The 21,133-nt window shown below is 36.6% G+C and overlaps 1 protein-coding gene across 4 annotated transcripts in view; it reads right to left on the bottom strand.

Annotated features, from left to right (window-relative positions):
* CDH12 (cadherin 12) overlaps positions 1-21,133 on the bottom strand; it is a 643,007-nt gene that overhangs the window by 117,861 nt on the left and 504,013 nt on the right. For all 4 annotated transcript variants that reach the window (XM_054515894.1, XM_054515895.1, XM_054515891.1 and 1 more), the window contains one exon: positions 10,753-11,047. In XM_054515894.1, the coding sequence (XP_054371869.1) occupies positions 10,753-11,047 (295 nt within the window). The remainder of the gene's footprint in view (positions 1-10,752; positions 11,048-21,133) is intronic.

The following is a 21,133-nucleotide window of genomic DNA, read 5'->3' as shown; positions in this document are numbered from 1 at the left end:
ATCATGCCAACCTCAGTGGGATGACAAGCAGTCAACAAACTGTTCCGAGAGAAAATCATCTGTTGTTAACAATATGTACCAAGATGTGAATGTTTCACTGCAATTACACCTCTGAGAGTTCCAGCAGCAACATTCTCCATCAATCCTGGTGCAGAGTGGTGCATCAGGTAATCCCTTGGTTGGAGGTCCTCTTGCCTACTTGCTGTTTCCTTGTTCCCTCAAGAACTCCATAGGTGTTACTGTACAAGCTGCCTTGTACTGATAATTAAGAAGAATACAGATACCTTGAGTGCTTATGCATTAACACCCTTTAAGCTTTTTATGAAAATAAAAGAACTGTTCTGAGGTTTTGGTAACAGAAATAATAGCTGTCTTTTTGGCAGTGTCAACCTAAATCAAGTCAAAGGCAGTATTAAATGTGTCTATTTCTCTCCAGAAGCTCTTGAAGTGAAAGCTGAACAGTCTATAAAGATTTTCCTCTTTCTCTGCTGTCATTTGTTACTTTCCCACCTGCCTGAAGTCAACTCCCCTTCTATTTCCAGTCTTTGCCTTTCTAATCCTCAATGATCTCACATTTACTGCTGGCTTCTGCACAAAAGGTGCTCAGACATAACTGGCAAGCAAGGATGTCTAGACAGTGAAATTTTACTTTACTGTGATATTTCAGATAGTTTTGGATTTTCACTTCATCCTGCATCATTCCAGAAAAAAAAAAATTAAAATCACACTCCAGAAAACAATACTGTCACTGCCGAGTTTTTAGCAAAGAGAACAGTTTCTTTCATTTCCACTGGTCTTCCTCCTACTTAGTTATGACCTGTTTAACTTGCAAGCTGAATGGCTTGTCTGGAAAGCATGACAACCTGTCTTGTCATCTACTATACGGAAGAGAAATCAGGGAACAGGCAAATGTACCATGTTCCAAGCTTCAGAGAACGCTGCCTTGTCTAGGGGTTCCAAGCCAGCCGTTGCTTGGCTTGTCAGGGTGATAGAAAGAATGCCCCCTGACTAATACAGGAACCACCTGTTTAATTTTCTAGTCACCAGCTAACCTGTGAGATGGCTTACAAGGCAGCCATCTGTTTTTTCATAAAAAGTTTTAAAAGAATTACATATTTGAACCTTTCAGTTGTACAGAAACTTAGCAAAATATCTCTTGTGAAAAGGTTTCAATTAACTCTATCAGGATCCTTGTTGAGAAAAGGCTGGAGGGATGGCAGATTCCTGTTCCCACGAGATCTGTAAAGGTTCCTTAGTTAGGAAAAACCTACAGTGTGCAGAACAGATATTGGACTGGATTGCCAATCTATGCTGTTCCTTACTACAAACAAGGAGAGCTGTTAAGTGCCTAGCACTCGTTAAATCCAAGGTAGGCAGACAGATACACCTACTAATTGGCTGACATTCCATTTAAAGATACTCTTGTATATGCTGTTCCTCAGTCTGCAGATATTTTTAAACTTCTGATTTATGTAGATTTTCTTTTCCTAAGGTATTATTTTTATCTGCACTGTCTTTGCTGTAGACTTTAGGCCTTATGGGATTCTCTAAACAGAGAATAATTTGTCCTTAACAATATGTTTTTGATCAGTGATTTTTCTCTTAGTTATTGTTAAGCCAAATCCTCATGAACACTTTTCTTATCACTCAAGGCCTTCCTAGGATTACATCTAATTTGCCACACAGAATTTCTACACTCATAATTAAAGCCTTTAATCATATTTGGTTTAGTGACTCCCATTTGCTTAGTGATCTTGAGAATATTTTGCATTCTCTTTTGCCCTCCTCTAGGGCTGATGATGATTGATTCACACAATCCATCAGTGACTGATTCCTTAGACTTCTAAGATTTCTTAGTACAGAATATTAGTCATGGCTGCTTTTATTTTTTTGTTTTACTGCAGAGTAAAACACAAATATGGGTGACTAGAACACTAGATTGCACTCACTTTCCCTGCAAAATACCCATTAAAATCCTTTTAAAATTTGGCTTGTTATTATTACCAGCAGTGTTTTTATGAGAAGATGGGTAGGACATGATTACTTGTCATAAATGGAGAGGTGCCTTGTGCCAGTGAAACCTTGCAGTTGTTTTTCCTCTGAAAAGTTATAAATAGAACTGAGTGCATAACAAAAAAAAAAAATAGTTCAGTGGCTGAAAAGCAACTTTAAACAAAATTTATATTCATAGCCATGCAGGCAGTAGCTTGAAAAGCAGCTTTTATAAAACATATTTAATGTTTACAGTCGCTCAGAGCTGAGAAATACTTTTAAAATATGTTTAATGTTTAAAACCACTTGGTGGCCAAAAGAACATCTCTTACTGAAAAGCTATTTAATGTCCAGAGTAATTTTGTGTTAAGAGAAAAGCAACTTCTTGTTAATTTTTATCATTTACAGCTGATCTGTGGCTGCTGAAACAACTATCAATACAACAGATTTTATGTTTACAGATATGAGGTGCCCACGTAAAGACAATTTCTACATTTTTCAATACTACACTTAAATATATCTTGCTCATCAACTGTGTAATTAACAACAAAAAACCATTAACACATAATCCCAACAATTCTAATTCAATAGATCTTGAACCTAAAGGTGTTTATGCCAACAGCAAGACTGCACTAATAATTATAAAGCTTCTCCTTATATACAAAAAGAACTAATACTCAATAACACTGAAAGTACCAACAAAATTTAGAATTTAGATTTAGAAATAACCCAATATCTTAATTTTAATAATTAAATAATTGCATGGACACCTAAAAAAGGTTAGGTTGTATCAAAAGATGCGTATGATAAAATATATTATTTGATTTACACTTCTGAACTGCAGTAAAGTCAGTGTGTGGAAACAGAGTGGTTTTAACTGCTGTGACCTGGGTTCTTAGCTTTGCCCACATACATTTAAACACAATCACAAAGAGAATCAAAGAATGGGTAAAGTTGGAGGAGTGAGCCATTTGGTTCACCCTCCCTGCTTGAGCAGGGTCATCCTAGAGCACATTGCACAGGATGGTGTCCAGGTGGTTCTTGTGTAAGGGAGACTCCACAAACTCTCTGAGCAATCTGTTCCAGTGCTTGGTCACCTCATGTTCAGGTGGAACTTTCTGTGCATCCATTTCTGCCTGTTGCCTCTTGCCCTACTACCTGGCCCCAACAGGAAGAGGCTGGCTCCATCCTCATGACACGCTGCTTACCAACATTGATCAGGTCCCTTCCCCTTTCTTTCTTCTCAAGGCTGAACAGGCTGAGCTCCCTCAGCCTTCCCTCATAAGAGAGGTGCTCCAGTCCCATAATCCTCTATTTTACCCTCCACTGGACCTGCTCCATGTCTCTGTGGAACTGAGGAGCCCAGGTCTGGAGACAGCTCTCCAGCTGTGCCTCCTCAGGAACAGAAACACCTCCCTCAGTCTGCAGGCTATGCTCTTCCTAATGCACCCCAGGATACCTCTGGCCTTCTTGGCCACAAGGACACACTTCTGCTCACACACCAGGTCCTTTTCCACAGAGCTGCTTCCCAGCAGTTCATCCCCCAGCCTGTGCTGGTGCATGGGGTTATTTTTCCCCAGTTGCAGGACCCTGCACTTGCCTTTGTTGAATCTCAGGAAGTTCTCTGCCCGTCTCTCCACCCTGCCAGGGTCCCTCTGAGGGGCTGCACAGCCCTCTGGGGTATTGGTCACTCCTCACAGCTTTGTACCATCAGTGAACTTGCTGAGGAGGTCCCTGCCCCTTCATCCAAGTAGTTGGTGAAGAAGTTAAACAATATTGGACCCAATATTGAGCCTTGGGGGACCCCACTAGTGACAGGCCTCCAGCTAGGACCTGTGGCACTAAATACAGCCCTCTGGGATCTGCCTTCCAGCCAGTTCTCAATCCACTTCACTGTCTTCTTATCTAATTCCTATCTCCTAAGTTTGCCTTTGAGGATATCATGAGAGACAGTGTTGAAAGCCTTGCTGAAGTCGTGGTAGAAAATATCCAGTGTAGGCTTTGATACATGTGGGGTAAGAATCAAATGTTTTTAAATGGTTTCAGCACTAATACTGACATTTTGGGACTTTAAAAACAGACAGCAGAAAACAGCTCTCCAGTGTCTTTTTTTAATATCCAAAACTTCTCAGCTTTGCTGAGAATTTTTCTGTTCACATGTTTACATAGTCCTGTGTGTCACAGCTTTCATTTTACATAGAGTGTACCACCTCACAGCATTTGCCAAATGTCTTAGTTTCACTGACAATATCGAAGAGCCAGGGTGTATGAAAGGAAACTCACAGTATGGCAAAAACCATTATCCTTTAACTAATCCAGTCTTGATTTTCTGCACTATTTTCTCCCTCTCTTTTGAGGGTAAATTTTTTTCTGGCTCCTCCCTGCCCCATAATTGAAGCTGCCTGGTTGCCCAGTAGTCTATCATAAAGAAACACTTTTGTTTCAAAAGCTTTCACTGACTACTTGTAATATTCTCTCAATATCTCAGGGTTTTTTTTAATATGTTTTTTGCTTTGCCATTTATGCAATGTCCTGTATAAAGGGAAAAACACTCTTTGAGAAAAAGCTAAGCAGCCCTAACCTGCCTTCCCTTCTGCTCCTTCCTTAAAACTCACTTTCCTACACAGTAGCAAAAAAAGTTATTCTGATGATAAGCGCAGTAGATGTATCTTTTCAAAATTAAAACAAAAAGAGAATCAGAAAGACAAGAGCTGTAATTAAAACCACTGAATCATCAATTGCGATAAGTCATCTGCCACCTGACATAGCCCCAGGAAAGAGCATGGACAAATAATGATGGAACATGATTTTTTCTGAAACATAGTCCGAATGACCCAGGGCACCAGGTCTGACCCAAGTGATGGACAAAATTTGTACACTTTAATAAAGTATCAAATTAGAGGACATGTGGATATGATCCTGTAAGCTCAAATTCAGTACAGTTTTGTGAAGGGAAGTTGCTCTTCACTAAAACTATTAAAACTGTTGGGTGCATCAGTGAGTATATAGCTCAAGATTACTGGCATATATTAAGAATATCTATATTTTAAAAAAGTCTAAAACAGTAGGAATAAATTGCCAGTCTTTATGTGAGAGAGGGGTTGCCACTGGCATCTCTCTTGGATCTGAACTCATAGGTTGCCAGTAAAAGAGAATATATGAACAGGTGACAGCTTGACTAAATTAAAGCTTTGCTGCAAAGTGCTACAGGGGAATCTTAACATAGCATGAAACTGAGAAAACGGAACTTCACATGGAGAAACACAAAGAAGCTTCAGAAAAAGTAACTTATCAGTACTTCTGCAGAGGTGGGTTGTAGCTCCATCACCTATTAACTCTTGATCTTGGAATCACTATGGAAAATCCTCCAAAGTTTTCTTCTCAAAGATAAACAGCAGACAAGAAAAAGAAAAATAATCAATAGGAATAATTCAACAAAGAAAACTGGATAAAAATAAAACATATTCAAGATGTCTTAAAACTATCTTGAATATGACATCCAACTTCCATCATTTTCTCTAAGGACTTGATAACACAAGAAAAAAAACCTGGAGACTGGGCTGAAGCTGGAGGGGCTGCAGACAATGGTTGCAGACAGATTATGCTGTCAGTTATCTGTTAATGAGCATGCATAATGCCATTCAAAAGTACCTCTGGTCTCAATGGATTCCCAAAGTAATATCTTCCGCGCAGCCTGGGTGAGCTTTTGGAAACCCTTAAAAATATATCGCCAACAGCTAGGAATCTATATCAAAGGCAGGCTCATTCAGCCTTTGCTCCAATGCCTTATAGTCCTTCCTTCCCCAGCCCCTGCTCACTGTAAGCTTCAGGCTAAACTCAGGCACACAGTGCTAAGCTGGGCCCAACCAGAGTGCAGGTCATGACCCACCGCTTCACCAGGTTAGTTTTCTACATATTGTAATTCTTGCACATGTAACTACATAGATAGATATATTAAACATATGTTCCATTATATAAGCCAATGTTTAAATAAAAGCCAATTAAGTATTCACTCCAGAAGTAAAACTGCTAGAAAATTTATAGAGACTATTTTTACACTGACAGTACCATGGGAAGCAAATCCATAAGACTCTTCAGGAAGCTGCTTTGCACCACTGAGGAACACAATAAAAATGACCTGATATCAACTTTCTAGTATCATTGACCATTTTAGTCTGCCATGGTCATCTGGAGTTTGCAGAGTCTAATCAATAAAGAGCTAATGTAGTGGAAAAGTATGAAATGAAATTGGATAGGAAAGAACATATGGTATCTGTATATTATGGAATTGGTGGGTTTAGTACAGCCTTAGCTCGTCTATGTATAAGCATAGAAGAATAATGCAAAGACCTAAGAACACAATTAGAAGACTGTGACAATAGAGGTAATAAATTTGCTGTTAAAATCAGCATATTCAGTGAAAGAAATGCATGGGGAAGCAAATGCATTTCTGTACATGTTTTTATGTATAAATATAACAAATATATATAATATCTTTCCTTGAATGTGTGCTTAATGCTGCTTTGCCCCCATTCTCAGTCATCTGGACGGATAGCTTTAATAAGGGGATAACCTTGGTTTAAACTCAGCTGTATTTGCATGCTTACGTCAACTATATTGCAACAAAAGCTGGCACAGCTGCCAGAAGCAACAACACAGTTGATTAAACTATACTTAAGGAGAACATGTTTTGCTATTACAAACTTACAAATGGAGATATTAGGGCACCCTTTTCAGTTCTCATAGATAAATCCACATTTCTGTTTCATTCTACATTTTGGAACCTACATTAAACCAAGAAAATATTTTCAAATAAAGATATTGATAAAACCAATTCAATATCAGAAAATTAAAAAAAAAAACTAAATAAAACCCCACAACCAACATTAAGAGTTCAGCTCTTAAGCTTTTATAAGTCTCTTACTAAGCATAAGATAACAGCATAGCAATCTATGTTCTTAAAATATTAGTTCTGCATTGTAATTTGACTCCATCTGCTGAGTTTTTCTGCAGGGAATTTAAAATAGTTTGTAAAATATTTTTAAAAAATAATAAATGATAAAAAAAAATAATTTTCAAATAATCCTTAAAAAATAAAATCTTCACCATAAAGTATTATTTATCATGTGAGCAATGCAATGTCAACTTTGGAGGCACTGATATCCTTCCACTACAGTGTGGAAGCTGTGCCCACTTTGAAACTATCAGAAGCACTGGAAATCACAGATGGGTACAGCAGCCTGCATGTTATAACAGTTGGTAACCCAAGGGGCTTTTCAAGAGAAGATCTTTCTTGTTTATGGCTATGATTGTCTTTCCTCTCCATCATACACGAACAGATTACAGTGCATGTATGGAAAGAGCAAGGCTGGCTGTCCAGTCAAACTTTGGCATGAAAGAGGTTTGCATCCCAGCTTGTATTGGGTAAATATTCTTCTAACTTTTCTCCCTAAGAGCATATGAAGGAATTTGGCTCCGAGTAAGGAAGGCACCACTAAGTAAAAATAGCAGTCCTAAAACTATGTCTTCAGAAAAAAATAAAAAGATATCCAGTACCACTATCTCTTTTAATGAGTGATATTGATTAAAAGGAAAAACAAACCAACACTAGAGTATAGAAACTGTAGAAGAAAATTCAATTCTGCCCTCAATGTAAATTTGAAGTGCAAAAGTAAACTTCCACCTTCAATATGCATGGAAAGTAACAAAAGTTCTAAAATCTACTGTGAAAAACAAGGCTATGAAAGGTATATCTGAGTAATACCTCTGTGCAGAAAACCAGAACTTGAGAATGCCATGAATTTTCTTTTTTTTTTCACTTTTTCCAGCAAAATATTACTAAGGTACAGTTGATGTACGATTTTATTATAACACTGTAACTGCAACCCTGATTCCAGAGGTGAATGCTATGGCATTATTTCAGCCATCCCAGATTCAGCAATAGCAATTTTAAGGAAGTCTAGAGTTGTTATAAAACCGAGAACCATGTAGCCATGACAATTTCTAGAAAGTACCATTACTTATAATATTACCAATAACCTTGGGATAAAGTACCAAACTGGGTAAACCTTTGCATGCAAATGTCATGAAACAATAAAAGACTGCAAGTCACTAGTCACAAAAGCTTGTCAGGCTCACATAAGAGACTAGTAAGGATAAAAAATGTACTATTTCAGTGAATTTCCCACAATTTCCCAAGAAATATGTGCATGAGTGCAGTTTATAATCAATACTGTTGTAAAACTATAGTAAGTGAAATTTGGAGCATTTGGTATTTAAAAAGTAGCAACTAGAAAATGAAAATGTTAAAAAAAAAAAGAGAGGAAGAGTTTATCTGGGATCTGGGTTTTTTCCTAAGCCAAGACAACCATATGCTGCACCAGCTGAAAAATCAAAGTGATTTTCAGTGTCAGCCTCAGGCACTGGGAGGTCTAAGCATCTCTAAAGGTGCAACTAAGTGGTACTGATGATAGAAAGGAGTAGTTTTAGACCCACTGAGAAATCAGTGCTTGCATAAGGAAAGAAAAACAGATAAAGAGAACAAGAGAATAGCAAGACCTACATCAGAGAAGGCACAATCTCCTGACACACTACAGAGGACAAGGCATTTCTGGATATTTTTGCTGCAAGACAACCTAACAGCAAAAATTCTTATCTGCTTTAGTAGCCACTAATTGAAGTTTAGACTTCCATTTAGGGAAGTCTTTCCTTGTCTTGCCTTTTCTGATCAATTTTCATCCATCTTTATTTTTTTTATAGAGGAATAGACATAGTGAACGTGACCGAATAAAGAGAAATCCAAGAAGATCTATTTTTCCCATGCCATCTACATCTGTTTTTCTAAAGGAGGATAAATTGAAAGGCATTTCTTTTAAAATGCTGCATGCATGCCACAGCATGCTCAGTTGTATCTCATTTAGTCAGGCAACTCCTCATCCATGTAAAGCTGCCAATATATGGCACACCTTGAAGAGTATTTCATATGAAGTAAAAGCTCTGTTAGCATTTCATCTTCTGCTTCACACACATATTTACAAAAATAACAAAGAAAGATGGGGTAGAACAACAGAGTAAGGGAATGAATGTAGGCACTGTGTTCTGCTGTACTAACACCATCACTGATTTTCATTTTTTCTTTCTGATAAGGTTTTAAACACAATTTCACTACCAACCATATGCTCACTGGTGAGAAATGTTATTCTGAATTTGCCACAGACACAGGTGTCAAAATGTAACAAATGATTTTCATCTATACATGTTACAACTGTAAGTAATATTATTATGCATCTCATTAGGGGAACAATAGTGCACTATATTGTGAATCTACAGACAGAGTCCTGTAGGTGACTATAGTGAATGCTTCTCAACACTTGAATAAGATTAACATGATCATCTCTACATGTCTACTCACATCACATTTTATCACATTCTATAGCATTCTACTGCTCCTTACCACAAAATTTAAAATAATACCTCATTAATTCTACGTAGCACACAATGCTTGTATAGACAGCTAGTCACCTCCCTGATTGACTTTAAAAGTATCAACATCTGAGGTGCATAGCTGAAGGGGAACAGTATCCCTCTGCCACTTCAAAGTCAGAAAACTTCCAAAAGTGTTAACAACTACCAGGAGTATTAAATGGCTGGTACAGGCTTGTGAAGTACTGGGAAAATGCAGTTTAGGAGAGGGAAGGGCAATAAGCTGGAACTAGCACTGGGAAGGTAAATGACTCCCCGCCCAGAACAAATTAATTTCTGGTGCCTGCAGGGAAACCCAAAATGCCATCTGGCAGCAGGACACAAGCACTGTGCTTATGTTACAAGCACACTGCTCAGGACTACTGCAGAATCAGCCACCAGGAAGAGACCAAAAGGGCCTATTTAGCCTATTCTCCTGCCCCAAAGCAGGATCGATGCTCTTTATGTCATTCCTGGCAAATATCTTTCGTGTTGTGAAAATTCTTCAAGCAAAAACCTATTCCAGTACTTCAGTATCATTACTTCAGTCCACCTTTCTCTGAAAAGAAAATTACTCTGTCCTCTGTACACTAGGTTTTTGAAAACTTACCATGTTCCCAGGCAATCTTCTTTTCTTTTTTTTTTTTAAACTTAGGAGTCTGATGCACTAAAGATTTTTTTGGACATTAGGCTTTTGACAACTTGAGCCACTCTTGCTGACTCTCATTCTTGCATTGTGACCAAGGCAAGGGCAATAGTTACTCTGAGCATGCAGAGTATAACAGGACTTGAATAAAGAATTGCCCCCTAATGCATAATTAGGAGATCATGCTAGTGCTGTAGGAGTTTAAGAGCCACAAAGACAAAGCCATTTAAATGACAAGATGCTTTACAGCAAACAGGCAATCTAATTTTTTCCAGCAAACAGCAAATGAAAACTAGGAAGGGAGGGGAATGTATCACATCATTTGACATAACAGGTTTGGGGTTAGAGACCCCCTGGACCTTAGCATACCTTCCTTGAATATCTTTTGTTTTTTAACTCATCCTACCCTCAGAAACTTACTATCACAGGTACTCATATTGCAGAAGATTAAGTTTCTAAATAAGCAAACAAAGCTAAAACAAAACTGTAATCTGTGTACATCTAGGCACAGAATATTAGAAACATTTCTAATAATAAGTTTTAGAAGTTGGTTTTTTTTTTTTTCATTTCATCCCTCTCTCAGCAAGAAAAGTACACTGAGGCAATTAAGTAATACACAATTAGCTATCAAGAATTTACAGCTTCTTACTCACCCACTGGAGACATTTCTGGGACACTGGCAACATAAGGCCCATCCAGAAACTTTGGCTCATTATCATTAATGTCCTGAACTTTGATGATGAACTCTGATTCAGGCTCTAGTGGTTTCTTGGTGTCAACATCCACAGCCTGAGCCCGGAGTGTGTAGAAAGGTTTTTCTTCTCGATCTAGGCTCCTTATGGCATGAATGTCTCCTGTGGTCTCATCAATGGTAAAAACTGTGCCAGCACCATCTCCTGAAAGGGTATATTTAACACTGCCGACTCCCTTGTCCAAGTCAGAATGAAGCTGGAAAAGAAAAAGAGCAAAAGAGAGGACAAAAACATTAATGGCTTTTGCTAGGCTACTCAGCAATTTTTACTTTTTTTTTAATGTAATAAAAGACTTTGGAGGAACCAATATCTTAAGTCCTTAACTGCCTCTAATTGCATGGAAAACTTGTGGGTAGTATGTTATGCAAGACTTTTACTCCTATCTAGTACAGCACAGACTTGCTGAAGTTCAGTAACTAAAGCTGCAATGAAGCAGGGCTTCACATTTGTTATAAACTGAAATTTAAGACCAAGTATGCAAAATCACCTGTAGCCACATCAAACAAATGTGAGATGACATGAGAGAGTGTCAAAAGCTTTCATAGGCATTTGGTTTTCAGAGAAGAAAAGGGAAATATCTAATTATTTCAAGAGAAAGAGCTTGATGGCATCTGAAACGCAAAGTCAAACTCGGTTAAAAAAAAGAAAATATACACCTCATGATTACAGTAAATGCTAAACAGAACTAAAAATACTCCCTTTTACACAAATACTTGATCCCTTACTTTTGTCTTTTCTGAGATAATCAGACTGCAGACTGTGAATATAGGAGTTTTTTGCTCATTTTGAAAGAGTACAGAACTCAATATTTTCTGCTTTACATACCAATATACACATTTTTTTTCTGGCTATTACTCTGATGAATCTTGAGGTATAATTTAAAAATAAAATTAAAAACTTGAATTTAACTTCTTGGATGTTTTTGTCCCTTTAATCAGTTCCTATCCTACAATAAAGTGGCCTTAAAACATTATTTTAAATACAGGGTTCTTTTAAATCCAACTACAGTATGATGAACTTCTTTGTCAGATCCTTTACCTGCTCCATACCCATCCTTTAAATACATCTAAAAACTTTGAAAAGATACACAAGGTTATATCACTGATGCTGAAATAGCTTTTAAAATATTCGTCGACTTTTCCCATCTAATGAGGACTAAAAACATCTTCTGTAATGGCCACTGGTTAGAATGGAGTTTTCAACAGTGAATTCTCTTAAGCTGAATTGTAAAGGGATTATGGATATAGACTTTATTTACATGATGTACTGCCCAAGGTGAAACACAATAGAGGAAACATGGGATATGAAAGGAGATTATGTAGAAAATGAATTACTGAGAAACTAAATGGTTTCTGGTAATGGGGCAAGAAGCTAAGATACAGAAAGGAGTTAAAGGCAATTACTAACATTTATAGCTATTGACTTGAAATGGAAAATAGGTCCTTGTGACTGTGGAAGAGGTCATAGTTTGTGGCACAGAGCGAACACAAGCTTAGTCTCCTCTTTGTCTACTTTTTCATCTCATCATTCTTGCTCAGTGAATATATTAATTTCTGATCTTTCATCTAGCTGCCCCCCACGTGTGATTTTAAATTATCTCTCCAGTCCAAACTAAAGTATTTTGCTTCCAAGGTGTTAAATATTTTCTTGCTTGCAAAATGAAAAGATAATGTAGTCTGAGATAATTAATGTCAATTTTCTTCCTCCTTCTTTTAATTTAAATGGCTCAAAACTTCCTGCTGTTTCATTACACTCTGCTTAGTAAAAACTTGGTATTTTCCTTCCATTATCATTTAGAGGCTTACAGACACACATCAAGAGAAAAAAAGAATCAAAAGGATGATGAGAAAGGTTGAAGAAAAAAATGTTAGAACTTTTTAGAGGGAACCAGAAAACTGTTTTAGTAGTATCCCTATATTAAATAAAATTTTTTGGGCTTCATTGTTAAGACTACCTTGATGCATACTCCTGGAAGTCATAATATCACAGAGCAAAATGATGCAATTATGAGACAGGAATTTGTAAACAGGGAAGCATGACAAGATTACTCCCATCTCCTGTCATTGGATTTGGCACTAAAGCTGAGATGGTTGAGTGTGTTTCTGATTGCCAGCTGTAGGTTTTGTGTTCAACTAGTAACAAATCAGGCTGTATTGCATGTCTTATCTGAGCCCTTGGATTATACTAGAGAGAATCAATTATAATTGCTTCTCCTAGCTGGAGAAAAAGCAGGAAAAGCAAGGGGTCCCAAAATAAAGGAAGACTGAAATACAAAGACTAGACTAAATACAGGCTTTTTGTTCCAAAATGTATTGGAGAAAAAAAGGTTTACAACTGGTAGGAATAGCAATTCTACGGTTGCAGATGTATTTACTGGGCTTCACGAGTATCACTCAGCTACTTATAACCTAGGAACCATTCCACCTATTTCAGCAGAGCTGCAATGCTCTGCAATAGCTGGGATGTGTCACGTTGTATTTATTCACCAAATTTGCTGATTTTGACATAAGTTTCCTGGATGACATTGCAGGGCAATGCGCAAATGCATGCTTATTTGTAACCCACACCAAGCTATGCAATTTGTGGGTCAATTCGACATTACACAGCGTCAAATTACTGCAGGGGAACAGCTGATTGATTAATTTAAAATTAACTACATTCTCCAACAATAATGGGAATGCAAAACTTATATTCAGATGCAAGGATGAAGAGCAAGAAGCTAGCATTAGCTGTACTTACACAACACTAGGAAATAATCCTGACTTTCAATGCCTTAAATCTTTCAGAAAGCAGTTTAGGCTAAAGAATAAGTGCTTGCTACTGTGTCTTGATTTATGTGCTACAAGCTGTATTACACTGGAAGAAAAGACATTTATTTTTTGTGCTGAAAAACAGAAGATTTGTGAGAGACTAGTTTTTCTGACACTGTGTCCACAGCAATTTTGGGTTCCTATCCCATTTCACCTTCTTGCTCGCACTTATTTTCTAATACTTGGTCTTCCATTATTTCAGTAAAATTAAAGGGCAAGAGAACAAGTGCTCAGATATTACCTACTTCCCCCCCACAAGGTGTTTACATTCCAGAATTATCTGAATTTAATGCAACAAGGTTGTACAAATTATTGTATTCACATGGGTTGTCTTAATTTTATGTTTTCTCTATAAATCTTGAATATTAAACATGCAGCAGAGGCCTGGAAATATGAGGGATTCATTTCTATCTTTGTTGAAATCTACACTTGTATTCTGCACACAGTTTAATGTCAGATCTTTGGGCAAATCTACACCAAGTGTAAAACTAATAATTTCTTGCAGCAAAATTCTGTTAGTGCAGAAATTCATGAATATTTTTCCATGATGTCAGGAAAAAGACATATCATTCCATAATTCTTGCTAATGTGTACAAACAATAACACATATGGCAAAGGAAATGACTGATTGAAAAAAAAATGTGTGAATAATAAGATGGAGACTATTGTAAGATACATTGCATAAATCTATGAAGAAATTATGGCAGCATTTTTGAATCATATCCAGTACCAGATGCCAGACTGAGTCAGTCTACAAATCCATGTGATCTAGCAATCTGCTTCAGCCTGTAATAAGCTGAATGCTAGTTTGCTTCAAGAGGATGAAAAGTTGATAACAACTCTCTACTAGCACATCTGGGAGAAATTATTTATTCAATTCTTCTGACAGTTTCTAGCAAGAAGTATGATTGTTTGTATTTTAGCAATAAATTAAGATCTTACTGCTTCAATAACTCAGTGTTATCAGCTCTTCAAGAATTCATGCATCAGCACAAATAATTTCAAACCCCATAAAAGATCAGTAAATGCTTTAGGTAATGTATATCAAGAATGGGTCTACACTCCTAAGTAAATTGAGCATTGCAGGAGTATGGATCAGATGTATTTCTTCTCAGTGTCCTGTGGTGCTGATTTTCCCTTCAGTATCCTATTTCATCTGATGCTCAACTGTTCACCTTCTCTTTCCTTAAATACTTCTATGACTTCTATTAATACAATAATTTTCAAAGTCAGTTATCACTAAATTCACATACATAAGTAAAGAAATCGGAAGCAAAAGAAGCTTAAAAAATTGCAAAATAGTCTACTTTAGAATGAAGCAATCAAAAAAATCACTATATCCCCACAAATCATGCCAGAACAAGGGCTATGACATCTGCCAGTATTGCTGTGATCTTAATTTCACAGCAATGCAGACACTGAAAAGCGGTTGTATGAGTTGACAACTTCCTTTTCCGCATTTCCCAAATGTCCAGGAATGTTTAAAACCCCTAAACTGATATATTTACCCTATGATACACTCTGAGATTCTACATCTTATTCCAATTTCTGCAGACTGAAAAAAAAAAAAAATCACTGTCCCATTTTTTTGTTACTAGTTAACCACTTTAAATGCTATATTACGTGCTTATCTGGTCTAGAAAAATGGTAAATGTTCCAGGCTATTAACCATTCCTTGCCTGCACAGCAGTGTTAATTATACATCCCACATCTGCATCTTTACATAATTTTTCTTTATACAATATATTTTAGGACTTTACTCCATTATATTCTCTTCCTGCATCTACTCCCAGGTATAACCATTCATTCTGTAGCCACCAGATCCTGTAGTGTCTTGGGTAAGATGTGCAAAGAAAACTATTTGAGAAACCAGAACATCCATTCAGCTCCAATAATACCTAAAACTGAAAATACAGAATGATGGCCTGAACGAGGAAGAAAATGGCCATTTTTGTGCAGTTAACATAGACCCAGGCAGACCTATTTTGGCAGATCTCTACTGAAAAAGTGTCTGGTGGAACAAGGATACCCACTACAAGAGAGGAGGGTGTAAATGAGTCTAGAGACTTTCTGTTTGGAAGGCTGCCCTTTTAAAATATAATTATTCTACACATATTTTCTCTTGGCAAGAGCTCTATGATCTACACAGATTGCAAAGCTTCTTTTAAAAACTGATAATTAGAATCTAATGTACTGCTTTCACACAAATGTACTTATTCCTTCCATCTAAAAATACATAAACCTTGAAAATTTGCCTAAGATTCAAAGGGGTATGGGGGTGTCAGAGACTTTAATTCAGGACATGGAGAAATTAAAAAAGAAAAAACAAAACAAAAAACCGAAACAAAACAGTGTAATTGTTGCTAATCAAATCCAATAAAATAGCTTTTATTTCTTTCCCTCTCCTCTCCATCACACACACACACACACACACACACACACACACACACACCACTGCAGAGGACATTTAGGGACGAGGTCAAATCTGCTCACAACACAATCAGTGCAAATGTTTCCCGATCCTAAAAGTTTGGATTACCTAGGGCATCTTCTAAATAATAAGTTAACATGAATTAGTCATGCAGACTAAAGCTTGTGCTGATGGGAGTTAGGACACTCCTGCAAATGGGTCAGATGAATGACAATAGGTATATGGAAACAAGTAGCAACTAAAATACAGAATCAGAGAATCCTTGAGGATAAAAAAGACCTTTAAGATAGCTGAGTCTAATTTCAAAATTATGAGGTAAAAGAAAAGTGAAAAAAGGAGAAAAGAATGGTTTTTTAAAAGGTCATTTGGAAAAGAACAATTTTCAAAGCTGAAAATTATTTGTACTAGGAAGAGGTGTGTTTTTTACTAGCTTTGTAGAAGCCTTTTATAAGAGACTTCTATCTGTGAGCTGGTTTTCTGAGCACTATGAGAATTTCAAACTATAACTAATAATAATATAACTGAATAATTAAAAATGCCAATTAAAGGACGTGTATGTGTGTGTGTACACATATATGCAAAAAAATTAAAAATACTATTTGAATTAGTAAGCTGTGCATCTTATCATCATGATTAATTTTCTTCGTGTTGTATTTCTTTGTCTTCTTTTCTTATGTTTAGCAAAATATCTGCTTCTAAGAATTGATGCTTCTATAGTCACAGTGAAAAAACTCACAATATTCCTTTGATGGAATGCCATATATGTGAAAATATTGGTCAATGAAAAATGCTATGCACTAGTAAAACACTAAAAGAATAAAAATTTCTCAACAATGTCTTAATATAATTTAATTATACAAGTAATTATACACGTAAGTTACAAGTTGCATAGATTTCTGATGATTATTTCTGCATCACCATTTCAGCTGGAGCTGATGCATATAGAAACACAGTGTTTTGCTCTGCCCTCTTCAACTTTGTTGCAAGAATCAACATAAAAAGTAAGCTTTAAAATTAAATTATTCTTACTGATCTCATATAACTCCATGTTACAATGTGCTCTGTGCACACGTTGATAGGTTTCACTTCAGTTAGGTTGAATGTCATTTTAGAGAAATGTTCTGCAGAATGGTGACAGCTGATATGAACTTCAGTCTGTTGAGGTCTCTGGGTATAGTCATTGTCAAGTAACAGCATAATCACAGGTTCCAACAACAAATTCCAGTATTGGCTATTAGACAGCAACAGGAGACAAAATTTGAGGCAATATATCAACTTCCAATTTCTCTTTATCCATCTCAATTTTATATATCCTTCTAAAGGATTATGAGCTACAATCTAGTGTGCAGCTACTGATGCCAGCTCAGTGTAAAGATTCTATCACATTATTAAATTTTTATAATTTCAGCATTTTTCAAAGTATTTTACAGGAACTGAGGAGGGGATTGAAAGTGCAACCCTCACAATCCAAAACCCTTAATGCATCACATGGAAAAAGTGAGGTTATGCCATGTATCCTCATGCACAGATGCAGAATTTCTTTCCACTACTGAGCACCCCAAACTGGTGGTAAATAATCTTCTGGGTTGAAGGAGCCTGTGGAAGACATCTCCTGTTACTAATGGATGCATTTGAGTTGGCACCAGTAGGCCTGGTTTGATCTACACCTGTGAAAGCACTGCTACTCCCTCTGTACCCATGCCTGGCTGGAGTACCTGTGGCTAAGTCAGAGGATAATGTTGCTAACCAAAACTCAGAAATGAGGGAAGGGAATATGCCACAAACAGGGCTCTGGGGAAAAAATCATCCCAGCTTTAGGCAGGAGATATTTGTATTCCTCTTGAAGCCAACACTTATTCACTGATTTCAAAAACTAAATTAAGAAAAAACAGCATGACAAATTCTAACTCTTGCTATTGAATTGTGAAAGATCAGCAAAATGTTCAATGGCATTGCTGTAATCAATTAAAATTGTAAGTATGAAGGGGTGGTGATCTTTTGAGGTAGTGATTGCAGTATTTGTTTTTTGAAAGAGGAATCACTATCAGAATATCAAAAAAGAGCTGCATCTCTCTACATAATACATACTGATAGTAATACATGATTTTGCACTGTGTTGCCTGCTGTGTCTCTTTTACAACACATATAAAAGATCAGTGCATGAAAATATTAATTATGTGGTATGAATAAATACAATAAACACTAGAGACTTAAGAAGTTTTTATGTGAATTTTTTTAAAATCTAAACTAAAATTTCTAAGACACCTGTTAAAGGAGAGTTTATAATTTCTAATGACTGTCTACTGTGTTTATGAAGATAGTTTCTCTGCAGATCACCAGATAACCACTGCTCAGAAAGTTGAGAGCAAGCAGAAACTTTATACTGCAGTGTCACTGAAATGAAGCTGTTGGCAAGGTTAGAAATTTTCAGTTTAGAATGAGGTGTTTATGCTCCTGAAATGACAAAATCTGTTTTCTTTGTAGGGTGTATGAATGTGATCCACTTTCTGTAGAATTATAGTTAATAGATCTCTTAAGCTGCAAGTATAGAAACCTGGTTAGTTACTTGGACTTTTCTACACATAAGAAATACCATTATCATCAGAGGACACATGCTTTATTCCTCATCTCACCTAATAGTTATGACATTATGGACTTGTTTTTTATTTGAGATTTAATTTATGATGGAAGCTCTAGCTACAGCCAGTCAGTTGCATGAGATTTTTTCTCTCACAGGAGTTGCCCTACCAATGCTAGTAGGAATATCTTGTGTGATAGGGAAGAAAGTGTGGGCTGTGCCATTGAGTTTCTGAAGTGACAGCCAAAAAGACAGCTGCCTGTTGACAACTGCCATGCTGCTGGAAGAGATCTTGACTCTGAGCAGCTTCCCACTACTTTTCTTGGTGGTATTCACTTCGCCATCTTAAACATCTGGAGCTAATTGAATTCCCCTAAAATTCTTTATGTCAGACTGTCCCATCTAGTTAGAGGAATTGAATAGCTGACATTTGTAAGCCTGGTTCTTTCAAATTAATTATGGAAAACTCGAATTTCCTGCTGGAGTTGCTCTTCTGAGGAGGGAGCAACCTGTATGAGGGATGGTAGCTGTGAGGCAGCATACATTTCCATACCACAGCTGCAGCTAGGAGAAGAAATACATCTCCAACTATGCAGTCATAAATATCATAGGCAAAGTAGTCACAAAGTAGTTATCTCCTACTGTTCATCAATCCCTAACACAGAAAACCCTAGTTTGCAGTTAGCTGACCTCCACAGTCACATAAATGGTGCGTGTGACCACACACAGAGTGAATCCCAAGCCTGACTGCCTTCCTGAATCAGCTGTGCAAAATATCCAGAGATAGTTTCTCTGTAAAGCCAAGAGCTCAGTATCATTCCTAAAACTGTACCCTAATTAGGCTTCCTAAACAAGGCTTACTCTACTTCAGGAAGTCACAATTTTATCACATGCAGAGGCATGAAACGACACTCTCATTGCCTTACACACTAGTCTAAATAAGCTGATTTTTTTCTGTGCCCAAGATAATATTAGAAATAATAATAACAACAATATTGATAAATACACAAGTTTTAAGTACTTCAAAAAGGCACTCTGTCATAAACAAAAAGTGATAGGTTCTTGAAGTTAGAACATAAAAAGAAAGACTAAAACTGTAGCAAACACATGCCTAGAAATGTGTGTTGAATGAGAATCAGTTTAAATCCATTGCATTTGTAAAGTTAAAAGATTATAAACTGATTATAAAAGCTTATGCTTAATTTTATACTGATTGGAACCTTATTTAGCTTATACACCTTCTGCTATTTTCTGATTTATATCAGTGTGCCCTTTAGCTGGAACTTGGAAGGATTTAGAGTAAAGGTCTACTAAATTCTGCTGGTGCTGATGAAGCTTTCTTCATTTTTATCCTTCCCTTCTTTCATTTTCCTTTTTTTTTTTCAAATATTTTTCTTTATTGACCACCTAGCAAACGAATGTTAAAAACTCCCTCTCCCGTCCTCATGTATTTAAATTTCATGTTAAGTTAAATACAAAAAACTTGTTCCATAAATCACACATGATGTAAAGCTCTGTCAGTTAAGGTGTCTCTTTTTGTTTGATAATGATATACTAGAAGAGGTAGGGAATGACAGAGTAGAAAGATTTTACCTCAGCCTGTCTATCACTGTGACAAGGCATACTATCATAAACTGTTTGACCAGTTCTCTTTCATAAACAGGAAAAAAAGAGTTCCATTATAGAGGTGAAAAAAAAAATTAACACATACATTAGAGACATAATTTTAAGGCATTTACAGGGACAGAATTTTATGAGTGAAATATGACATATTTTGAATTTTTAGTCCCTTTGTCTTAAGCTGGCCCAAAAAAAATCAGGCAAACATTCACATTAAAAGACACACAAAAAAATTGCACAAAAAAATAATCCAGCAAGCATGAACAAATAATGCTTAATGTGCTCGGAATAGGAACTACAGCAAAGAAACTGAAAGGGCTCTTCTGTGCCCTATGCATAAATTCTAAGAAAGCACACCCCCTGAATAATGTTTTGTCAGCAAGATTTCCTCAGAACAATACTTTTAAAGGCTGTATTATCACACAGCAGTGTTGATTTTCCTCAGGTTCCAGAAGTAGCATAGAGAAGGGTTGTGCTGTATGTATTTCTTTCATTTTGCTGAAGCAGTACAGATAAGTGACTTGCTGCACAGTTTGCCTTTTTTGCTATCTTGTGACACAAGTTTTTTGGGCTTTTTTTTTAAGGTTTGAGGTTTTGCAAAAATAGGTAAACATTCTATTTTAGTGGGGTCTTTTGACTAATCAACATTTGCATGGGAGAAAAGTAGGTTCTTAAAACACAAGTAAAGAATCAGATAGAGCTTGTTCTTCTGCCTTGGATTACTAAAAACAAGCAGCATTTATGTGGAACTATACAGAACTGAATCAAATCCCAGAAATCCTGTATATATTCTAAGTTATGGATACATTAATATTTCACATATCGTTATGCTACAATGTGTAA

This window comes from Molothrus ater, chromosome 1 (assembly GCF_012460135.2).
Source record: "Molothrus ater isolate BHLD 08-10-18 breed brown headed cowbird chromosome 1, BPBGC_Mater_1.1, whole genome shotgun sequence".
Lineage (NCBI taxonomy): Eukaryota > Metazoa > Chordata > Aves > Passeriformes > Icteridae > Molothrus > Molothrus ater.
Note: the sequence above shows the minus strand (reverse complement) of the source record. Positions and strands in the feature narration are given on the sequence as shown.